Source organism: Borostomias antarcticus, assembly GCF_949987555.1.
Source record: "Borostomias antarcticus genome assembly, chromosome: 2".
Lineage (NCBI taxonomy): Eukaryota > Metazoa > Chordata > Actinopteri > Stomiiformes > Stomiidae > Borostomias > Borostomias antarcticus.
The window spans coordinates 35662181-35681519 of NC_140235.1; the positions used below are offsets into that span (position 1 = coordinate 35662181).

At 45.1% G+C, this 19339-nt stretch overlaps 1 protein-coding gene across 1 annotated transcript in view; it reads right to left on the minus strand.

Moving 5' to 3' along the window:
* lrrtm4l1 (leucine rich repeat transmembrane neuronal 4 like 1) overlaps positions 1-6922 on the minus strand; it is a gene marked incomplete at both ends in the record, with an annotated part of 23101 nt that extends 16179 nt beyond the window's left edge. The window contains 2 exons of the mRNA XM_084454871.1: positions 558-2197; positions 6796-6922. Of these exons, the coding sequence (XP_084310997.1) occupies positions 558-2197; positions 6796-6922 (1767 nt within the window). The remainder of the gene's footprint in view (positions 1-557; positions 2198-6795) is intronic.
* Between the last annotated feature and the right edge of the window lie 12417 nt (positions 6923-19339).

Consider the following 19339-nt stretch of genomic DNA (forward strand, 5'->3'; position numbering starts at 1 on the left):
CATCAGTAAGCCATGCCACGCTTCTGTGGAGAGGTGGCCAGAGATGACCACTTTGATGCTTGTCTGTGCATGTGTTCAGGCTCTCCTGAGTCATGCGAAAAAAAGAATAAATAACAAATAAATAATTTATCATTACATGCCGTGCCTGAAAATGCAGCACAAATCAAAGAGAGCAGAAAGAAGCGTTTTACCTTATTAAATTCTCAAAGTATAAATCATGCCAGACTCTGCTGTTGAAGCCATAATGAGCAAAAGTGTGCTGTCGTCTGGACCAGAGGAAGGTACCCTTAAAACCTAGTTCTCAAACTTTTCGCATTTCCAGTCTCTGGTTCAGTTAATTAATACCAAACCAAAATATTTGGAAACCTCAAAGATTAGAATTCAGGCGCATAGTGAACCAAGAGTCAAGGGTACCTACCCCTGATCCAAAGTCCTGTCTCAACAATGCATGCCTGAGAAAGGATTTACCTGTCTGTCTGGAGTCTCTTGTGTTTTTTGTTTTTGTTTTTTTTTGTTTGCTTTTTTTTTTTTTTAAGTCTGAGGCGATGGGGTCATACCTCACATTCCCTGGAGCCGGAGATGGTGCATGTGCAGGCACCCGTGCCATTGCCCAGCACCTCCAGGGACTCTGGGGCGGCCGCTGGGTTGTAGCTCATGTAATATTCCTGCAGCTGGGAGCTCAGGTTCTGCTCGGGCTCCGGGCTCTTTTTCCGTCGCTTGCGGCCCACCACCGAGCGCTGCTGCAAGAGCCGGGCGGCGCCCGGGTAGCGCCTCCACGTCACGTAGATGATGGTCAGGATGAGGGACATGGAGAAGAAGAGGGCCACGCTGCCCACCACCACCTTGTGGAAGGACATGAGCTCCAGCTCCGGCGACGGGGTGACCGCCAGGCTGTTGAGGGAGGGCGGGGTGCGGGGAGGATCGTCTCTGGGACCCGCCCCCCACAGACTTGGGAATGTAGGGCGGGGGAGGGGCTCTGGCCGAGGTGGGGGTAGGGGGGCCAGGGTGGTCAGTGGGGGCAGGCTGGTAGGGGCAGAGGTGGGATCAGGGGTGGTCTCAGGAGTGAGGTCTGGTGTCGGTGAGGGTGTCTCAGTCTGGAAGTACTCACTCTCATCGCAGATGGCATTGTTCCTCGTTGCCTCCATGATTTTCTCTCCCTGGAGGGACTTTGGGTTGCTGCAGATCATGGTGGTGTCTTTAATGCCTCTGAAGTTCCTCAGCCAGGCCACCAGGGGGCAGATGCCTGGCCCACAGTCCCACATGTTTCCCGCCAGACTAATGGAGGTCAGGGAGATCCAGGCAGACACAGTCTCCTGGGACACGTTGGCCAGCTTGTTGGACTCCAGGTTGAGGATCTGAAGGTTCGGTAGGCAGTGGAACACCGCTGGGTCCAGGGTCTGAATCTCGTTCCCAGACAGGTCCAGTTTCTGCAGGGTATGCCAGGTCCATGGCAGGCCCTGGTTGACAGCTCGGATGCGGTTCCACTGCAGGTAGAGAGACCTCAGGTTCGCCAGGCGCGGGAACAGAAAGAAGTTGATCCTAGAGAACTGATTGTGCTCCAGGTGCAGCTCCATGAGCCTCTGCAGCCCCAGGAAGGTGGTGCGGGTCAGCACCTTGATCCTGTTGTAGCTCAGGTCCAGAAACTCCAAGCTACGGCATTCCAGGAACGCTCGGATGGGAACGACGGTGAGGCCGTTGGAACGGAGGTGCAGGTTCTGCAGCTTGCGGAGGCCGTGGAACTGGCCCGGCTGCAGCACCTCCAGCTTGTTGTAGGAGAGGTCCAGGCTGCGCAGGTTGGGGACCCCGTGGAACGTGGCGTTGTGAAGCGACGTGATCTTGTTGGAGCTCAGGATCAGCTCCTTGAGCCTGCGGACCCCCTGGAAGGCCCGGCTGTCCAGGGCAAAGATCTGGTTGTGGTCCAGGTAGAGCCACAGCAGCTGGTTCAGGTGGGCAAACTGGTAGGGCAGCAGGGTATGAAGGTCGTTGTAGCGGAGCGACAGGCCCTGGCAGCCCGCCGAGATGTTCTCGGGGACGTCCGGGAAGCCGGCGGACTCGCAGTGGACGATCTTGCCCTCGCAGCGGCAGCTGTTGGGGCAGGTGCGCTCTGCGGAGCAGAACAGCAGCAGGGCCTGCAGGAGGAGCAGGAGGAGGAGCAGGAGGAGGAGGTGAGGAGGCCGTCTGTCAAAGAGAACGGAACCTACAGAGAGAGACAAAGAACATGCAGGCATATTAGAAGAGAACAGTCAGGAACATTCCAGATATGAGATTGGCATGAAGTGAGAGAGATACAATAACAATAGGGCTATTTCTAGCACTTGGAAGTAATTGATAGCAGTATCTTTTATATTCTGTAGTGTCTTTTCTTCTTCTCTGATCTTCTCTATAATACTATGACACAATAGCGGAGATGTTTGATCTGACTGAATTCTGATCTGCCTCGATCGTTAAAAGCGTGGAGTTTACAGCAATGTCAATCATCCTGACACAGGCAGCAGCACACAGGTGATGTTTAAAGGTCATAAGTTTCGTCTCCTACTGTACTTCAATCCACCCTCAGTGATGCCCAGCTTTGATCATTCTCCCCATTTCTTTCTTTGTTCTGTGCAGGATAAAAAATAAAATAGAACAAAATGCTACTACTACCTACTGTAGCTTAGTTCTTGCCATATACTGTACACACACACCCACACACGCCCACACACACATACACACACACACACACACCCACAACCCATTTGACATTTTAGCAATTTAGTTATAATTATAAACTTTTTTGCACACTTTTCATACAGACACTGCACTTCAGATCTTTGACATTTCAGCACTGTATTAGTAGATGCTTTTTCAACCGAGAAATAGTTGTTTCTTATCATGAATACCAGATGAATCAATGATTTCAATGGAGTGGGCGGATTCAAAGGTGCAATGTCTAGACTAGTAGCCGACTGTACAATACATCCCCGGCATCTTCAGTAAAGCCTTTACCACTGTGGTGCACTGAGCCCTGAATGAGACGAGCGACCTTGCTTCCTCATTGGGATGCTGATACCACTGGAGGTGGCAATCATACTCTATATAACTTTGATGAGAGCACCTAAGGACTTCAGAAGTCCAGGAAACCAAAGGACTATTAAAATGTCTCAACAAATAATGCACTACTTAAATATACACCTTATATAAAGGACCATAATTTAAAGGGTTTCATAAATAAACTTTTCAAATGTTTATTAATTTGCACTCTGAATAATGGAATCTGGCGTATTGTTTTCAGTCCTAGTCAATTAATTTTCTCCATTTCTTTTCTTTCATTGTTTGTGGACAGTGGCTGATGTCAGGTCTAGCTTCACCCCTTCTGCCTCCCCCCTCCCTGTCTGCCTAACCCGTCAGCCCATTTTCATTCAGTTTTTCTCCTCTCCCTGAATGACCTAACTGAGCTAGTTTGATGAAAACATCCTCCTCCCCTCTTGACATCATACCAACGGCCATGCAGAAAGATGTGTTGAGTTCCGTAGGCCCATGCCTTGTCACTATCATTAACAACGGCCATGCAGAAAGACGTGTTAAGTTCTGTAGGCCCATGTCTTGTCACTATCATTAACAACGGCAATGCAGAAAGATATGTTGAGTTCCGTAGGCCCATGTCTTGTCACTATCATTAACAACGGCCATGCAGAAAGATATGTTGAGTTCCGTAGGCCCATGTCTCGTCACTATCATTAAAAACGGCCACGCAGAAAGACGTGTTAAGTTCTGTAGGCCCATGTCTTGTCACTATCATTAACAACGGCAATGCAGAAAGATATGTTGAGTTCCGTAGGCCCATGTCTTGTCACTATCATTAACAACGGCCATGCAGAAAGATGTGTTGAGTTCCGTAGGCCCATGCCTTGTCACTATCATTAACAACGGCCATGCAGAAAGATATGTTGAGTTCCGTAGGCCCATGTCTCGTCACTATCATTAAAAACGGCCATGCAGAAAGACGTGTTAAGTTCTGTAGGCCCATGTCTTGTCACTATCATTAACAACGGCAATGCAGAAAGATATGTTGAGTTCCGTAGGCCCATGTCTTGTCACTATCATTAACAACGGCAATGCAGAAAGATATGTTGAGTTCCGTAGGCCCATGTCTTGTCACTATCATTAACAACGGCCATGCAGAAAGATGTGTTGAGTTCCGTAGGCCCATGTCTTGTCACTATCATTAACAACGGCAATGCAGAAAGATATGTTGAGTTCCGTAGGCCCATGTCTTGTCACTATCATTAACAACGGCAATGCAGAAAGATATGTTGAGTTCCGTAGGCCCATGTCTTGTCACTATCATTAACAACGGCAATGCAGAAAGATATGTTGAGTTCCGTAGGCCCATGTCTTGTCACTATCATTAACAACGGCCATGCAGAAAGATGTGTTGAGTTCCGTAGGCCCATGTCTTGTCACTATCATTAACAGCTCGCTTGGATCTTGTTGTGTCTCCTATTATTTTAAACAAGCAGATGTTCAGCTCCTCCTAAAGAAGCACAACCTAGACCCTTCACTGCCTAAAAACTATAGGCCCATATTCAAGTTACCTTTTATGTCAAAGGTCTTAGAAAAAGTAGTTACCAATCGCCTGTTTTGAAAGCACACTACATTTTTGATCAATTCCAGTCTGGTTTCCGTCAGAAGTATTCTACTGAAACAGCTCTCCTCAGAGTTTCCAATGACATAGCGCAGCTTTCAATATAGTAGATCACTGCATCCTGATAGAAAGGCTCAGACAGTGGTGGGTAGGTATCTCTGACAGCGTCCTGGACTGGTTCTCCTCCTGTCTCTCCCATAGGACCTTCTCTGTGTCAGTTGGTCCCCATATATCTGAGTCTGCTACCCTGTCCTGTGGTGTGCCACAGGGTTCTGTTCTGGCTCCTATCTTGTTTGCTTTATATGCTTCCCCTAGGACTCATTATTAACAAATTTAAAGATGTCTCTCAGTGATGTCCCGATCCCACTTTTTCACTTCCGATACCGATACCTTTTTTTTTTTGCTTCCCTCTGGATTATGTAGGGGTGGGACCTATGCCCACCCCCCTTGTTCTCTGTAAAGCGCATTGTGTTGCCTCTGTGGATGAAATGCGCTATACAAATAAAGCTTTGATTGATTGATTGATTGATACCTGGGCTGCGTTCAAATTCAGCTAACAGAGGCGAACGTTCGTCGCAAACATGTTTTCTCCAAACGGTCACATTTGAATGGCTTTTAATGAACGTTCCAAATAGTTCGCATAAACGCAACAATCCCCATGGGAGCACATCTCCAGTAAGCCTGGGTCCATTGTGATCCTCGTTCCGTTACTGCCGAACTACCTCTCCAGACTGTTAGCTTCTGTTAGCAAACGTTTGCGGCGAACACAAAGCTAACGGAAAATAGTTTGCTAACGTTCACAAACGTTCGCTATGTTCGCTGAATTTGAACGCACCCCTGGGCTTGGGGTATCTGCAATACCCATATCAATCCAATATAAAAAAAAATAAAAAAACTTACTCTTGAATAATAACAAATACTTCCCCAGTATATATTCCACAGCAACAGTTGGTTATTAAAGACTGCCAGCCTTTATTCAAACAACAACAAAAACAATACTCTGCAGTACACAAAGTATACAAAGTGACCAACTGGTTTAAAGTTAAAACAATTAAACAGCAGCATTCAGCATTGTAGGAAAAATACAAAACTATACAGTGCTACTGTATACAGTAAAACTATACAGTGCTACAGTATGTGCAAAGGCTACATGTGTATGATGTTAGATCCTAGCCTGTGTGGGAGTGAGACATTCAAGATTACTTATAGAACTTTATGTACAATATTATTATTCATCCCACATTCAAGTTGTTCTGTTACAAACGCAGACATTTCTCTTACTGTTGCGTAGACAGTCAAGTTGTTCTGTTGCATAGACAGACGTAACATTCAAATACTCTGCATTCTTAGCAGGATTATAGGGAGATTACTATCCAAAGCTTTTCTTCTTTCTTTATTTCTCATTCTTCTTTTATTTCTTCTTCTTCATACAGTATATACAGTTGACTCTAAACACGAAAATAGTTACTGTCTGCCTTCTAGTTTGTCTGTCTTCTAGTTTTTCTTCTATGTATCTTCTATTTTACAAATGCAAATCAATTATAGGACCCTTTTTACAGTGTAGCCTAGTTAAGTGCACCCCCTGCACTGAAGTACAGTATATTGCATTGCCAGTAGAGAGAGCAGTGTTACATAACATTCAAACTTCCCAATATGGCCCTAGAGAGGATGATGCTAATCACAGTAGTAAAAACAAAATGGCACTGTAAAAGATAACTTAAATATAACTTTCCAAATAAATATGTATAGCATTCCAAATAAATAACAATAACAACAACAGCTGCTTTAAACAAAACAAACAAAAAAAAACATGAAAAATTACTTTCCCAGGTTCCGCTTCTTTATTACGAAGCTCTTGAACATATTGCTCACTTAATCGTGAGGGGGATATTCTTCTTCAGGAAGATTAGCTTTTCAGCATTATCCACGATCCACCTGCTCCTTCTTTCATCAATAATATTTGAGGCTATAGAGTCTCTCGCTCTCTACACTTGTACAAGGAGCACAGAGAAATTTAGCTGCTGGAGCTGCCAGGGAGGGCAGTCGAGGCTGGTTGACTTTCCAGAAAACTAAGGGATTGTCTGACCGTGGAATAGGTGCCTTACTGAGGTAAGTCTGCACTTGAATTTGTACACTTGTGGCTATCCCAGGATCAGGTAGGCCTACTGTGCGTTCCTCCAGGATCTCGTCAAAGATGCTGGCAAGGCTGCTGCTGCTGGTGCTTGTGTCTGCGGCCTCCGTCCGTGGAGTCTTGTCTGCTGGCCCGGAGGCTGTAGTTCCAGCCAACACTTCCTCCATCTTCCTTACCTCTGCCGTTAGTGCAGCCTTTCCAAGTCTCAGAGTGTCTGCATTTGTGAAGCACTTGGTATAATAAAAAAAAGAAGAAGCAAATATTAGTCAAATGATTTCCTTAATATGAAGTTATTTGTCTGCTCTGAAGGTTTATTCTTGTCATTTGAGAAAATAATGAAATGGTAGTAGTGCAAATTCCACACACACACGCACGCACGCACACACACACACACACACACACACACACACACACACACACACACACACACACACACACACACACACACACACACACACACACACACACACAACCACAACCACACACACACACACACAAAATCAGATTAGGCTAAATAAAGTTAACAGAAATTCCCTTACCTGTCTTTATTGCGCAGATCAAGCAGAGCTGCAACCGAGTCTGTGAATAACAGATCAGATTCCGGGTTGTCAAAACGTCTGTCGAGTACGTCAAGGAGGGTACTTTTCATCGTTTTAATCACCTGGTTAATCTTGTTTTTCCGACTGAGAACACGTTTCAGGACACACACAATGGGGATGACATCAGCTAGTGATGTGGATAAGGCACTGGCACTCTCTTGTCATCTCTTCAAAAGAGGCCAGAACCGTGGCAGTCTTCTCCAACAGCCCCCACTCTCTCCCCTGGGGGAAGAGAGGACAACAACAACTATCCCAAACAATGAAGAAGAAGAAGGAGAAGAAGTAGAAGAAGAAGAAGAAGAAGAAGAAGAAGCAGCCCCCACTGGTTTGCTGTTAGGCTAGCTGGCTGGTCATATTCGGCCATATACACAGAGAGTGACCGTTTCTGCGCGATGAGGCTTTCAATCATGTAATAGCTGCTGTTCCACCTAGTTTGGACATCCTGCTGCAGACGCTTGGGCGGAAGATTTAGCTCTATTTGGATATCCTCCAGCTGTGAATATGCAAGGGGAGAGTGTTTGAAATGGCCTGCAATTTTTCTCCCGCTGGCCAGTGCATCATTCACGCTGCGCTGCGACAACAGTCCCTCATGCACAATGAGCTGCATTGTGTGGTGACGGGGGTGATGATGTCGACGTGTCCTTACAACAGCCGGCGCCAACGTTGTCCCTCCCGCCGTCTGACGAGGAAGAAGACGGCTCTGAGGCAGACGAAGATTCAGCCTCAGAAGCCTCGGATGCGAGCGGCTCTTCTTCCGGTGGGCTCGGGCATTGCTCTCGCGGGCCTTCGACCGCGACCTCCCCAAGCTGCTGGAGGCTGCTATTGTGACGGGGCTTCCTCTCTGTAGCTCCATCTGCTACGAGACTCCCTCCAAGCCTACTCCTCGTCTCCTTCCGGTGATGCCCGACCTGGAGACGTTCGTGGAGGGGGGGTTGGGGGCCAGCCTGCTACACCGAAGGCTCCACTACGACCCTTCGCGAGAGCTACGAGAGTGGCCAGCTGGAATGACGTCGTGACAGGTGACTCCCCACCTGCTGGAACCTGACATCGCCGCTGTTCCGGGGCTTGGTTCTTTCGTTCCGAAAGTGGTCTGGGGCGCGTTCAACGCACAGGATTGAGAGCTGAGAGCCTTCTATCCTCCGCCTCATGCGAGTGAGGAAGAGGCTCGCTTACATGTGTTGTGTCCTGTGCGTGCGCTGACTGGTTAGGTTCAGCGCATGGTTGCGATCCGTTCTACCCCCCCAGTTGTTGGTTTGTCATGGCCCGGGGAAGGTGGAATCACCGCTATCCAAACAGCATCTCTCCCAGTGGATTTGTGAGGGCATCTCCAGGTCTTATGAGACTGCGGGTCGCCCTCTGCCTGGGGCTGTTTGGGCACACTCTACGAGGGGCGTGGCCACGTTGCTTACCCTGTTCAATGGTGTGTCTGTAGAGGACATTTGTGCGGCGGCGACTTAGTCGTCACCATCTCCTTTTGTCCGTTATTATCTTTTATCCATGTCATCTGCCTCTGTGACGTTGTCTGTGCTGGGCCCAGCTGCCAGCGGGAGTAAGCGCTAGACATGATGTTCCAGGGCGGGACCGTCTGGTGAGTGACGGTCCGCTCCTGTCCTTTGGGAGAGGCTTGGACAGGCTATGTTACGGGATAATCTCTTCCGGTCCGGCTCTCCCTTCACGTACCTCTCCTTGCCCTCAACTAAGTTTAGCCTAGCATGGCGGGTAGGGGCCAGTGCTTGGGTTTGGCCAACGTTTGGTATGGTCACACCTTGGAGTACTGGCTTGTGTCCTGGCTGGCCCAGTTTTGTTACTATGTATGGAGTGGTTTTGTGGCTCTGCTTTTGCCAATTTTTATTTATTTATTATTGAGTTTATTTGAGCAGGGACAGTGCATACCAATCCACTGTGATATACATGAAGCATGAATAAAACTGTAAATATGCCAGCATTAGCAGGGTTGCTAATTCTCAGCTGCAGTCCCTGGACTAGATGTTAAAGCCTGTCAAAAGACACAAAATAAAAATACCTTTTAGAACTTATATAATAAAAATAGCAATACAATACGATACAGCAATACAAGGACATTACAAGATCAAGCAGTGCAGAGTACAGACAGACGCAGGCAGTCAATAGGAGATAGCCTTGTGGGCCGGAACTCGAAACGAAATAGAATGACGCTTACATATTGTAACTCTAGTTCTATGAGTGGAGCAGAGCCCCACAGGGTGCAGACTTTGCTGAACCCACAGACTGCTTGCTCGAAATTTCCGTTAGGAGCAGTTGTGCAGGCGAAGCCCGCTTACACAGTGGTGCACCGAACCACCCCAAACCTCCCCACGCGGCGTTCATTGGACCGATCTAGGACCGATAGGTCTAAAAGAAAAATGGATGCGTTGGCGATCATTTTAGTGCAATGCATGTGTGTATGAGAGGTTCACTAGTGAATGTGAGAGCTCTTTAAGCGCATGTGAAAGGCCCAATGGTGAATGCAAAAGCATTTTATGTGCGCGTGTCAGCATTTAAGAAGCCTACTATGTAAGAGTAAGTGTGTGTAAGGCTCAATTGAATGTGAGAGAGGTTCAGTAGTAAACGCAAGAACGTTTTATGTATATGCGAGGCAATGTGTATGTGAGAGGTAAGTATGAATGATGGCCTGTACAGTACCGCATATAGTATGCAAAGCCAATGCCTTCACCTTCATTATGAGTTCACCCGGAGATACAGCCAAGCATCGGCTGCAATTTACAAAGTCATCAGTTTCACCTAAAGGCTAATCCCATTGGAATGGTTAGCAAGGCCCTCAGAGAGAGAAAAACCCTCCCCCCTCCCCTTTCAAACCGTACACTCCATTTAATTTGGAATGCATATTCAGGTCTTCGAGGCTACATATGTCATTAAATCAGAGGAGAGGGGTCGAAACATAGTTTAGCCATGGTAAAATTGTTTCCAGCAGCTGTCATCAGGGGCCGGAGCGAGCTAACGCTTCTGGCTCGTCACCGCCTCCGCGAGACAACGACGCTAATTAGCACACGTCGGCTCAGCACCGATGTCCGCGCAGACGTGAGGCGATAAAACCCATTGGAAGTGTCTATATCCGGCTCCCCAGGGGGTCTTCAGGGAGCGAGAGGCTGAGGGATGGCCCTCGGCATCTCTGATTGATCATCCAGTCATTACTAGTCATTAAATGTGACATACTGTTCTGCTATAAACTGATTCTCCCTTCCCTTCTACATGTAAGCCTATCTAACATAATGTACGTGGTGCCAGGAGTAAACCATGCCAAGGTGAACTAATGCTCTCTGGACACCAATACCCAGTGACAGAGATGAATCAACAATGCGCTAAAGACAAACAGAGTAAAACAAATTGTTACGCTCAAAGACCGTCTCTGTAGGCATACTAATGGGAACTGGGAATGAAGACAAGAGGGACAAATTACTTACCACTGAAAACGTGCGGGCTCACAAATGCACACACACACACACACGCACACACACATGCACACACACGCACACAAAAGATCGTTCACAGTCTATCACTCCCAGATCGCTGTATATTCATCACCGTGCTTTACATTACCGTGACATAAAAGTACCCTTGACTGTTTCCTGGGCGTTACCCATTTCATCCAATTACTGCAATACTGTAGTTCATTTATATTCAGATCAGTCAGAACTTTTAATATAGGGTACTTCTCTTGACTCACTCTGTTAAGAAGGACAACTACACCTCTTTTATTCTAACATAATAAGGTAATAATTAAGATATCGTAAATTTGCAGACCATCTGTGCATATCTTTTAAAAGAAACAACACTATCAAGGTCAGACTTCATTGAAACATAATTATACAGCTTCTTTCTCGACGTCTCCTTTCGTCCTGTTGCCGTGCGAACACTATGACATTTTCTAGCATCAGGAAGTCCATTTAAAAGCGACTCATTGGAAATCCTTTAAGACTGAGGCAGCCCCTTTCATAAGAGATGGTGGACGCTGGCAGCAATGGCACCGTCAGCTGTCGTCTTCCTTGGCCCAATGACAAGTTGATATTTCATTTGAATGCAGGGCGCTCTGGTGCACTGACGCAAGCCTATTATCCGGAGTGGCCGAGTGGGTGGCCAGCTCTCAGAGTTGTGCCATGGAGCACTTGAAAGAATTGAAAGCATACAGTATACATACATATAGGATATGGTGGGACTGCTTTACTAAATGATTCTCTCACGACTGGCTACAATTATCTTATTCATTATAAATGATCAACAATTATCTTATTTCTGAGAAACAGATGCTTGTAGTGCAACTTGTGAATTCAAGGCCTGCTTGAGTCCTTGTTGCTCATTTATTCAAAGCACACTTTTTTGCTACACATGTGAAGGCTTATCGGGTAAAGATCAAATTCATGTATTGTGTGTTATCCTTTGATATCTGGTGTACTTGAGTGGAATGTTCTATTCTCTAACGGTACTATTATAAAAAAAATGTAATTTTGCTTAACTACAGTATGAGCTAAGAATAAAATTTAACTATAGTACCTTGGATATCAGAGGAGAGGAGAATGACACTGTGAAAGAAGTTAGTGTTAACAAGAACATCAGTAAGTGATGTTGACTTTCTTTCATTTTTAAAAATGTCTGGAGATTAAGGATTCAAAGTGGAGAGTGACCCTCACTGTCTGAAGTGTCTTCATTCAACACTGTAATAGTGCTTAGGTAAGCTGCATGCCAGTGCACTACACTGTATATGATCAATTGCATTATTGAGTGTGCTCACTCAGATTTAAGACACTTAAGATTAAAAACACTTAGGCCACAGGGCGACACATTACCAATGCATGGCTGCCATCGTGCAACAGAGATTAATTGGTCAGAATGAAATTGCAATATTGAAATTAAGTTCCTTTAACACACTTAAAACTCATTATTTTGCTGCCGTTAATTTGAAAATTGGAGAGAGCTGTAATGTCAATTCACAGCAGAAGCAAGGAGTAGTATAAATCTACTAATTTATGATAAAAGCTTATTTTATAGGTAGCTGAACAGAACTGCAGGCAGTGGTACTGTATCATGGACACAGTTCACAACTATTAGCTCCAATCAGAGAATCATTAATTTGTCAAAAAAGAACGAATGACAAGCCATGAATAAAACCTTTGAAATGAAATCAGGACACACTTTCATAACCTCAATTATTCTGTGTTCATTTGCGTGGCTGATGTGAGGGGGATGAGGTTCATCCATGACCTGCTGATCAACCCACACACATCTCTGGGATGATTCAGGTGGGAGGCAAGGGAAGGGATTTGCACATTTTATTAAACCATTTGCGCAAAACACGTAGGGAAATCCAAAAGGAAAGGATCCAAAAGGATCAATAACAACTTCCTCATGCTATGGCACACTTTCTGAGAGAATGGATTGCATTCCATTGTACCTGCCATCTCTCAAAAATAATTATGGTCATAATTACTTGGTTAACCTAAACAGTTGTAATTCCATGTAACGCTAAGATAATGTGCATTAAACACTGATTAGCTTTAATGTCAATATTCTCAATCAACGGATTAAAGGATTATCTAAAAATCTATGGTTTTCTGTACACATGGATTAGCAACAAGAGCATCTTAACCCCAAACATGCATGTATGTGTAAACCATACATGGGAAATAAAATGGATCTTGAATCATAGGCCACATACAGTGGAGCTGTAAGCAATGCAGGCCCAGAGTGCTTGACAAGCAACAATCAAGCTGAATTAGAAAATATGTTAAACATGGTTGTTGGCTGCATCAAACTGTAATATCGACAGTAATAAGTTGTATGTTCATGGATCTTTACAGATATCTCTTCCGAATAACAGCAATATACTGAAAAGCTGCCGTGATACACTATTATTGTTGTTGTATCACTGCAGCCTTTCAGTGTATTCCTGTTATTCGGAAGAGATATCTGTAAATATCCATGATCATAAAACTTAATGGCACTGGAGTCAGGCTACAGCTCAATCTAAATCCAGGTTTTATTGGTGTTCGCAGTGAAGTTAAGACACATTATGAATACATTGTCTTGCAAATTGGAAACAAACATGCAAGGTTCAGGGGGAATTAGAGTGGAACTACTCTAACTGTTGACTTACATGTTCTGATGAGTTTGGCTTATTACCATGTGCAAGCAGGCAATAGAGGGTAGATTAGTATGTTAGGGTGGCAGGCACAGCAGCAAGAGGGACCATGGAAGCCAGCTGGCTGCCAGACCACAGCTTCATTTAGCTTAATTATTGGAATGCTTATAGGATCACCAACAGACTAAGCAATGGCTTAGTCAGTTTCTCTCAATTTCTCACCCCACCTAGGAGACCAAAAAGACGTGCCAGGATACTATGCCATTCATACCACGCCGGTCAAACAAGAATCAAACGAGTAAGAGTCTGCATCATTTGAGACGATATGTTTCTCTTGATTCGCTGAGCGCAAGTGGGTGAGAGGTGCCTGTACGTTTGAGCTATTCCACACGCAATGCATATAAATAGATACGTCTGCTAAGGGAGTCGATCAAATGCGGTCTGTGCCAACTTCAAAGAGTCATTCTCTGCTCTGCTATTCTGATATTCTGAGACGCAATTCACTCCATAACAGCTCCCTCATTATCAACAGAGGTACTATGTAGGCTAGTTGTGCTCCTGCTAAGAGCAAATGCACATTACTGAGTAATTTGCTTTACCTATGGGCAGCCGTTCACCCACCCATACCTGAGCTCACAGAATGTGTGAGTGACTGCTGGAACACGTCACTAAAAGTGTCAGTGCGGAGAGCTCATTATCCACCCAGCAGGTGGCCGATGTCAGCCTAGTGGAGCTCACATGCTCCACAGATATCAATCATGAGAACTTTGACAGCCAGAGGAGCTACGGTCGGGGTCGTGCCACTGATGAAAAACGCCAGGCTCGTCTATCTCTCACCTGAACAGGTGAGGCGTTGTGTGCTAAGTGGAGCTGTGGTGTTGATTATCTCAGGGAGGAATACCCCCCTCACCAGTGCAATCTGTCAGTGAATTGGATGTATTAGGCCTGGTTTAACTTGTGAGATTGGCAGGAGGGAATCATCAGGAGTTTTTTATTTATTTATTTTACTGTGTTGTGTGTTTAAAAAAAAAAAGTGTTTATGTGCTGCAAGGGGAACTCTTTATCTATCTACAGTATCTATCTGTCTATCTGTCTGTCTGTCTATCTATCTATCTACCTACCTACCTACCTATCTATCTATCCATCCATCCATCCATCCATCCATCCATCCATCCATCCATCCATCCATCCATCCATCCATCCATCCATCCATCCATCCATCCATCCATCCATCCATCCATCCATCCATCCATCCATCCATCCATCCATCCATCCATCCATCCATCCATCCATCCATCCATCCATCCATCCATCCATCCATCCATCCATCCATCTATCTAGAGAGGACAAACAACATGTGCTTTAATCTTCCCCTGCAGTTCTCTGGACAATTTAAGGAGACGATGCTGACATCCTGTCAGCGCAGTAACACCAATTCAACATTATCATCTTGAGTGATTATCATCTTCAAGTTCAAATGTGAATAACTCAACGGCCATATTGTTACAGTACAATTGCAGACACAACCCGTAAGCCAAGCAGAACAAGAAACACACATGATATTCATTTGGAAGAACAACCTCTGGTCAAAAATATGAATCCCCCCCCCCACTCCCCCGCCACCATGAAATTCAAAACACGGCCAGGCTACAATTCACTAGGTGTGTTATGAGGACCTTCGTGTTGTTGTAGAACCGGGGGATGATTTACCTGTGAAGTGTAACCCAGCTGCTTGGGTGCACTAGAGACAGTTATTCCCTATAGCCCATAACAATCATATCTGTGTTATTTCCTGACTGATAAGTATTTTGTTTTGGTCTACTGCGTGCTTACCACTCATCAAGCTCCCGTGGTTTTCGATTAGACTATTTCACTTACCCATGTCGGTGCGCCTGGTTGTTCCAGGAGTCGGTGACTGTAATCCTCGGAAAATATCACGATGCGCAGCACTGTTCTATCCGCGGGCGATGCGCGCCTGGTTTCACTAGACAAATTCGAAGACTGACTCACCTGACTTCGCCCTGAATAAAAAATATCTAACATTCAGATTTACACCCATCATCCTTAGACAACTTTTCTCTAAACTAGATCAATCTAAAACCATATAATGTCAAGTTGCAAATAACGTCTTGAAAAATAACCGAGCGTTCCAAACTCATCTTTCCTGGATACGACAAACCCCCAAAATAAATATAAAAAACGTGTGAAATTAATGGTGAAAAGTTAGACGATACGTAGGCTGTAGATAATGCGACGGAGATGGAAGCGGTAATTTACAAAGGATTTATGGCAAAGACATCCGGGGGGAAAAGGCACCAGGTTCCATGTGGAGAATGAAGCAACGCACCCATAGCTGGCACTGCGTTTCAGCCTAATGACCATTTGCGAGCAGCCAGTCTGTACGCGCACAGTGATTGCGCGCGCGGGAGACTGTGTGTGTGTTAAGTCTCTCTCTCTCTCTCTGTCTCTCTCTCTCTGTGGTGTGTGTGTGTGTGTGGTGTGTGTGTGTGTGTGTGTGTGGGGGGGGGGGGGCTGCAGTGGAACCAATAGGTGTCAATGTGCCCAGTTTTACCCTCACGCGGTGCTGCTCTGGCATTTTTGGAGAAAAGTGTAACAGAAATGTAACAAGCCTGGGTGGACTACAGTCGATCTCTATATCAGTTTGTGTTCTAACTCATGATGCGCTCTCTTCCATGACTGATAGGAACATACTATTCCGGTCTACTGTGACGCTCCAACCCAACATTCACCAAGTTAAATTAGGCTATAGTAAGTCGCTTTGGATAAAAGCGTCTGCTAAATAACTGTAATGTAATGAAATGCAATGTAAATGAATGCTCCTGTGACAGTTGTTTTAGATTTGACAAATGTAAGAAACCATGGGTGTTCTTTCTCGAGCTCATGCTGTGGGGGGTATAGGCATTATGTGACAAACAGTGTGACTGCAAATTTCACCTCAGGATATTGTAACTGGGATTAAAACAATTATTTTTTATGGTTCTGAACATGAAAAGACACATGCTGGTTGACAAAAATTAGAGGGCAAATTATTCTGATTCATGTTTTCCAGCTGTTTGATGTGAGCGCACATGTCACAGATGATGCAAACTATAGGCCTAGTTGAAAAGGTTAAAGGCTTGGAACAGAGACCACAGATACACTGTATAACAATTAATTACTGTAGATATAACCCCATGCTATTACTAAGAAATCACCATTTCAGATAACGAATTACGATCCCCTGCTGATTTTGTACATTTCCCACTGACAAAGAAATGATCAGTCTATAATTAAGTATAATTTAGTATAATTTAAGAACCAGGCCAGGTCCAGCCTGGCTTATGTGTGTTGGCTGGCTTGTTTCTGTGCGGGACTGGTAGGACGGTAATGTCTGATAAATAAAGATGGGTCTTGTCACCTGGACACATCAGTTCCAATGCTTCCAATGCTAATCCAGCACAATAAGAGCGGGATAGCCAGTTAGCTCATGGACTCACAACAACTAGCAGCAGCTTCCATAACATTAATGGTAGGGGTCAGTGGCTAAAGCAGTTACACTGATGATAACATAAAGTCATCCCCACCAGGAACCCCGGTCTCCTGGGTGGGAGTCCAATGCTCTCACCACTACTCTACTTGTGCAGTGGAGATCGGCGGGTGGGTTTTGGTGTCCTCCTTCCAGTCCCTAGTGTGGGTTGGGGTTAGAATATGGGTTGGGGTTGGGACAGGATCTAATCTATAAGGCAAGGGGTAAAGGTTGGAGTGAAAGGATGAACATGTGGAGGTTTGGGGTATAGTCCCATAAAGTCATCCCCACCTGGTCTTCAACCCCAGTCTCCAGGGTGGGAGTCCAATGCTCTCACCACTACTCTACTTGTGCAGTGGAGATCGGTGGGTTGATTTTGGTGTCCTTCTTGATTTTGGTGTGCTGGGACTACTGCCTCTTGTGGTGCCAACAGAGAAATACAGGCCAACATTGTCTGCAGTAACGGAGGGAGGGAGGGAGGGAGGGAGGGAGGGAGGGAGGGAGGGAGGGAGGGAGGGAGGGAGGGAGGGAGGGAGTGATAACCGGATGAACGCTATACTAGGTGCGCTGGCTTACAGCCACGCACAAAAAAGCATCAATACATTAAGCTAATTTCTCCATCACCACCTAAAGCTGTTCCAGTCAACAGTCAGTGTAATCACTGAAAATAAACCACATAGGCGTAGAGCGACTGGTGCATCATATCCTATACAAAAATTAATTACTATAGGATTTGAAGTGATATGGCAGAATACAAGACGCATTTAAGTCAAAAACAGTCTGCAAGTCGATTTCAGGCTTCCCCTTATGGTGTCAGAACGATGGCTTATGATCAAGTTTTCAAATCAAGTTTTATTTGGATTTGTATGGGTAAGCCAGGATTACCCTGTCTTATAGGAGCAATCGACACTGGTAGGGGTACCAATAATTTGCAACACTTGGGACAATTTAATTGTTCCTATCAAAACGTAAACGACTATAAGTCCATTAGGCTACGACAACTCGTGCTCAAACACCACAACGCCTTTTATCAAACTGAAATAGCCCTGCCAGTGCTAACCATCTTTGGGCTACTGTATTTAACATAATAACATCGCATTCATTCACAGGCGACTCCATTTCTGAAAAGGCCGGTTTCCTCTTGAAACGAATAAAGTTTGTCACTAGAGCGTTGATTTGTAGCATACACCCGTAGACGCAACAGCCAGACATATTGATGGTATATAAAATACTAGTCTTTGCACTAAAATACGGCTTGCTCTAAACTCGTCTGTCTCCACCTGCTTCTGTTTCAAGAATGCCCGCGCATACATAGCTGGGTCTATAATGAACAAATATGACCCACGCTCTATTTTAAGCCTCGGCGCTACCAATAAATAACTTATTTAGACGTGTTCTGTCCGAGTGAAATTATTTTTCCGAGGTAGTCTTCTTCTGTGGTGGTGGCGGTGCTTTGAAGCTTCAACCCAGCATTTGTTAAAATAGACCCTTTTGCTCAGGTAAGTGAAGTTTCATGTTTATCTGACACTTGTAGGCTAAATATGAGCGCCTCTCCTAACTAGGCCGACACCGATTTATTTTGACGGAAAAGTGAATGGACCAGCAAAGGACTGTTGTCTGGCATGAGCGAGCGGAATGCGACAACGGGACTGAGAAGGGCTACATTTCAACCAGACATTCCAGTAAAACCAGGTAGTCAAAATAACTTAACTAATATAAAATGGGCACCGCAAACGCAGGCATTTCTGATGATTTCCTCAGTCCAGTCCGTATGCTTAATAGTGGCGATTTCATCTGTCTTCCTCTGCTACTGTTTCAAGAATGCGCACGCATAGGCTACTTGTGCTGACTAGGCTGTAAAAGGGTCTATAATTAACAAATATGACCCACGCTCGTTACATAACTTCTACAACATCCAGTGACAAAATATATCATGGTACCTTGGTATGTCCACACCAAGGATTGAACTCACAACCTTCCGGCAGCGCACTATCCACTCGGTCACCGCTGACCTGGGAATTCTGTGGAGTCTTTTGGTTTTGATGTTCTGGGACCACTGCCTCTTGTGGTAGCAACAATAGAACTGCAGGTAAACAACACAACGGAAAGAGGAAGGGAGCGACAAATAGGATTCCCTCTTCTTGGTGTTTCGGCTTACAGCCAACACACAAAAACACATTTCAAAAAAGTTATACATTGATTTGCATTTGATCAAGGGAAATAAGTGAGAGTTTAACATGTTTTTTAATCATTTTTCAAGATGCCCATCCACATCCATTGTATGACCAAAACGGTGGTAGAGCAATTATCAACTTTCTCGAAAATGCTAGATTTGTCAACGTTTTGA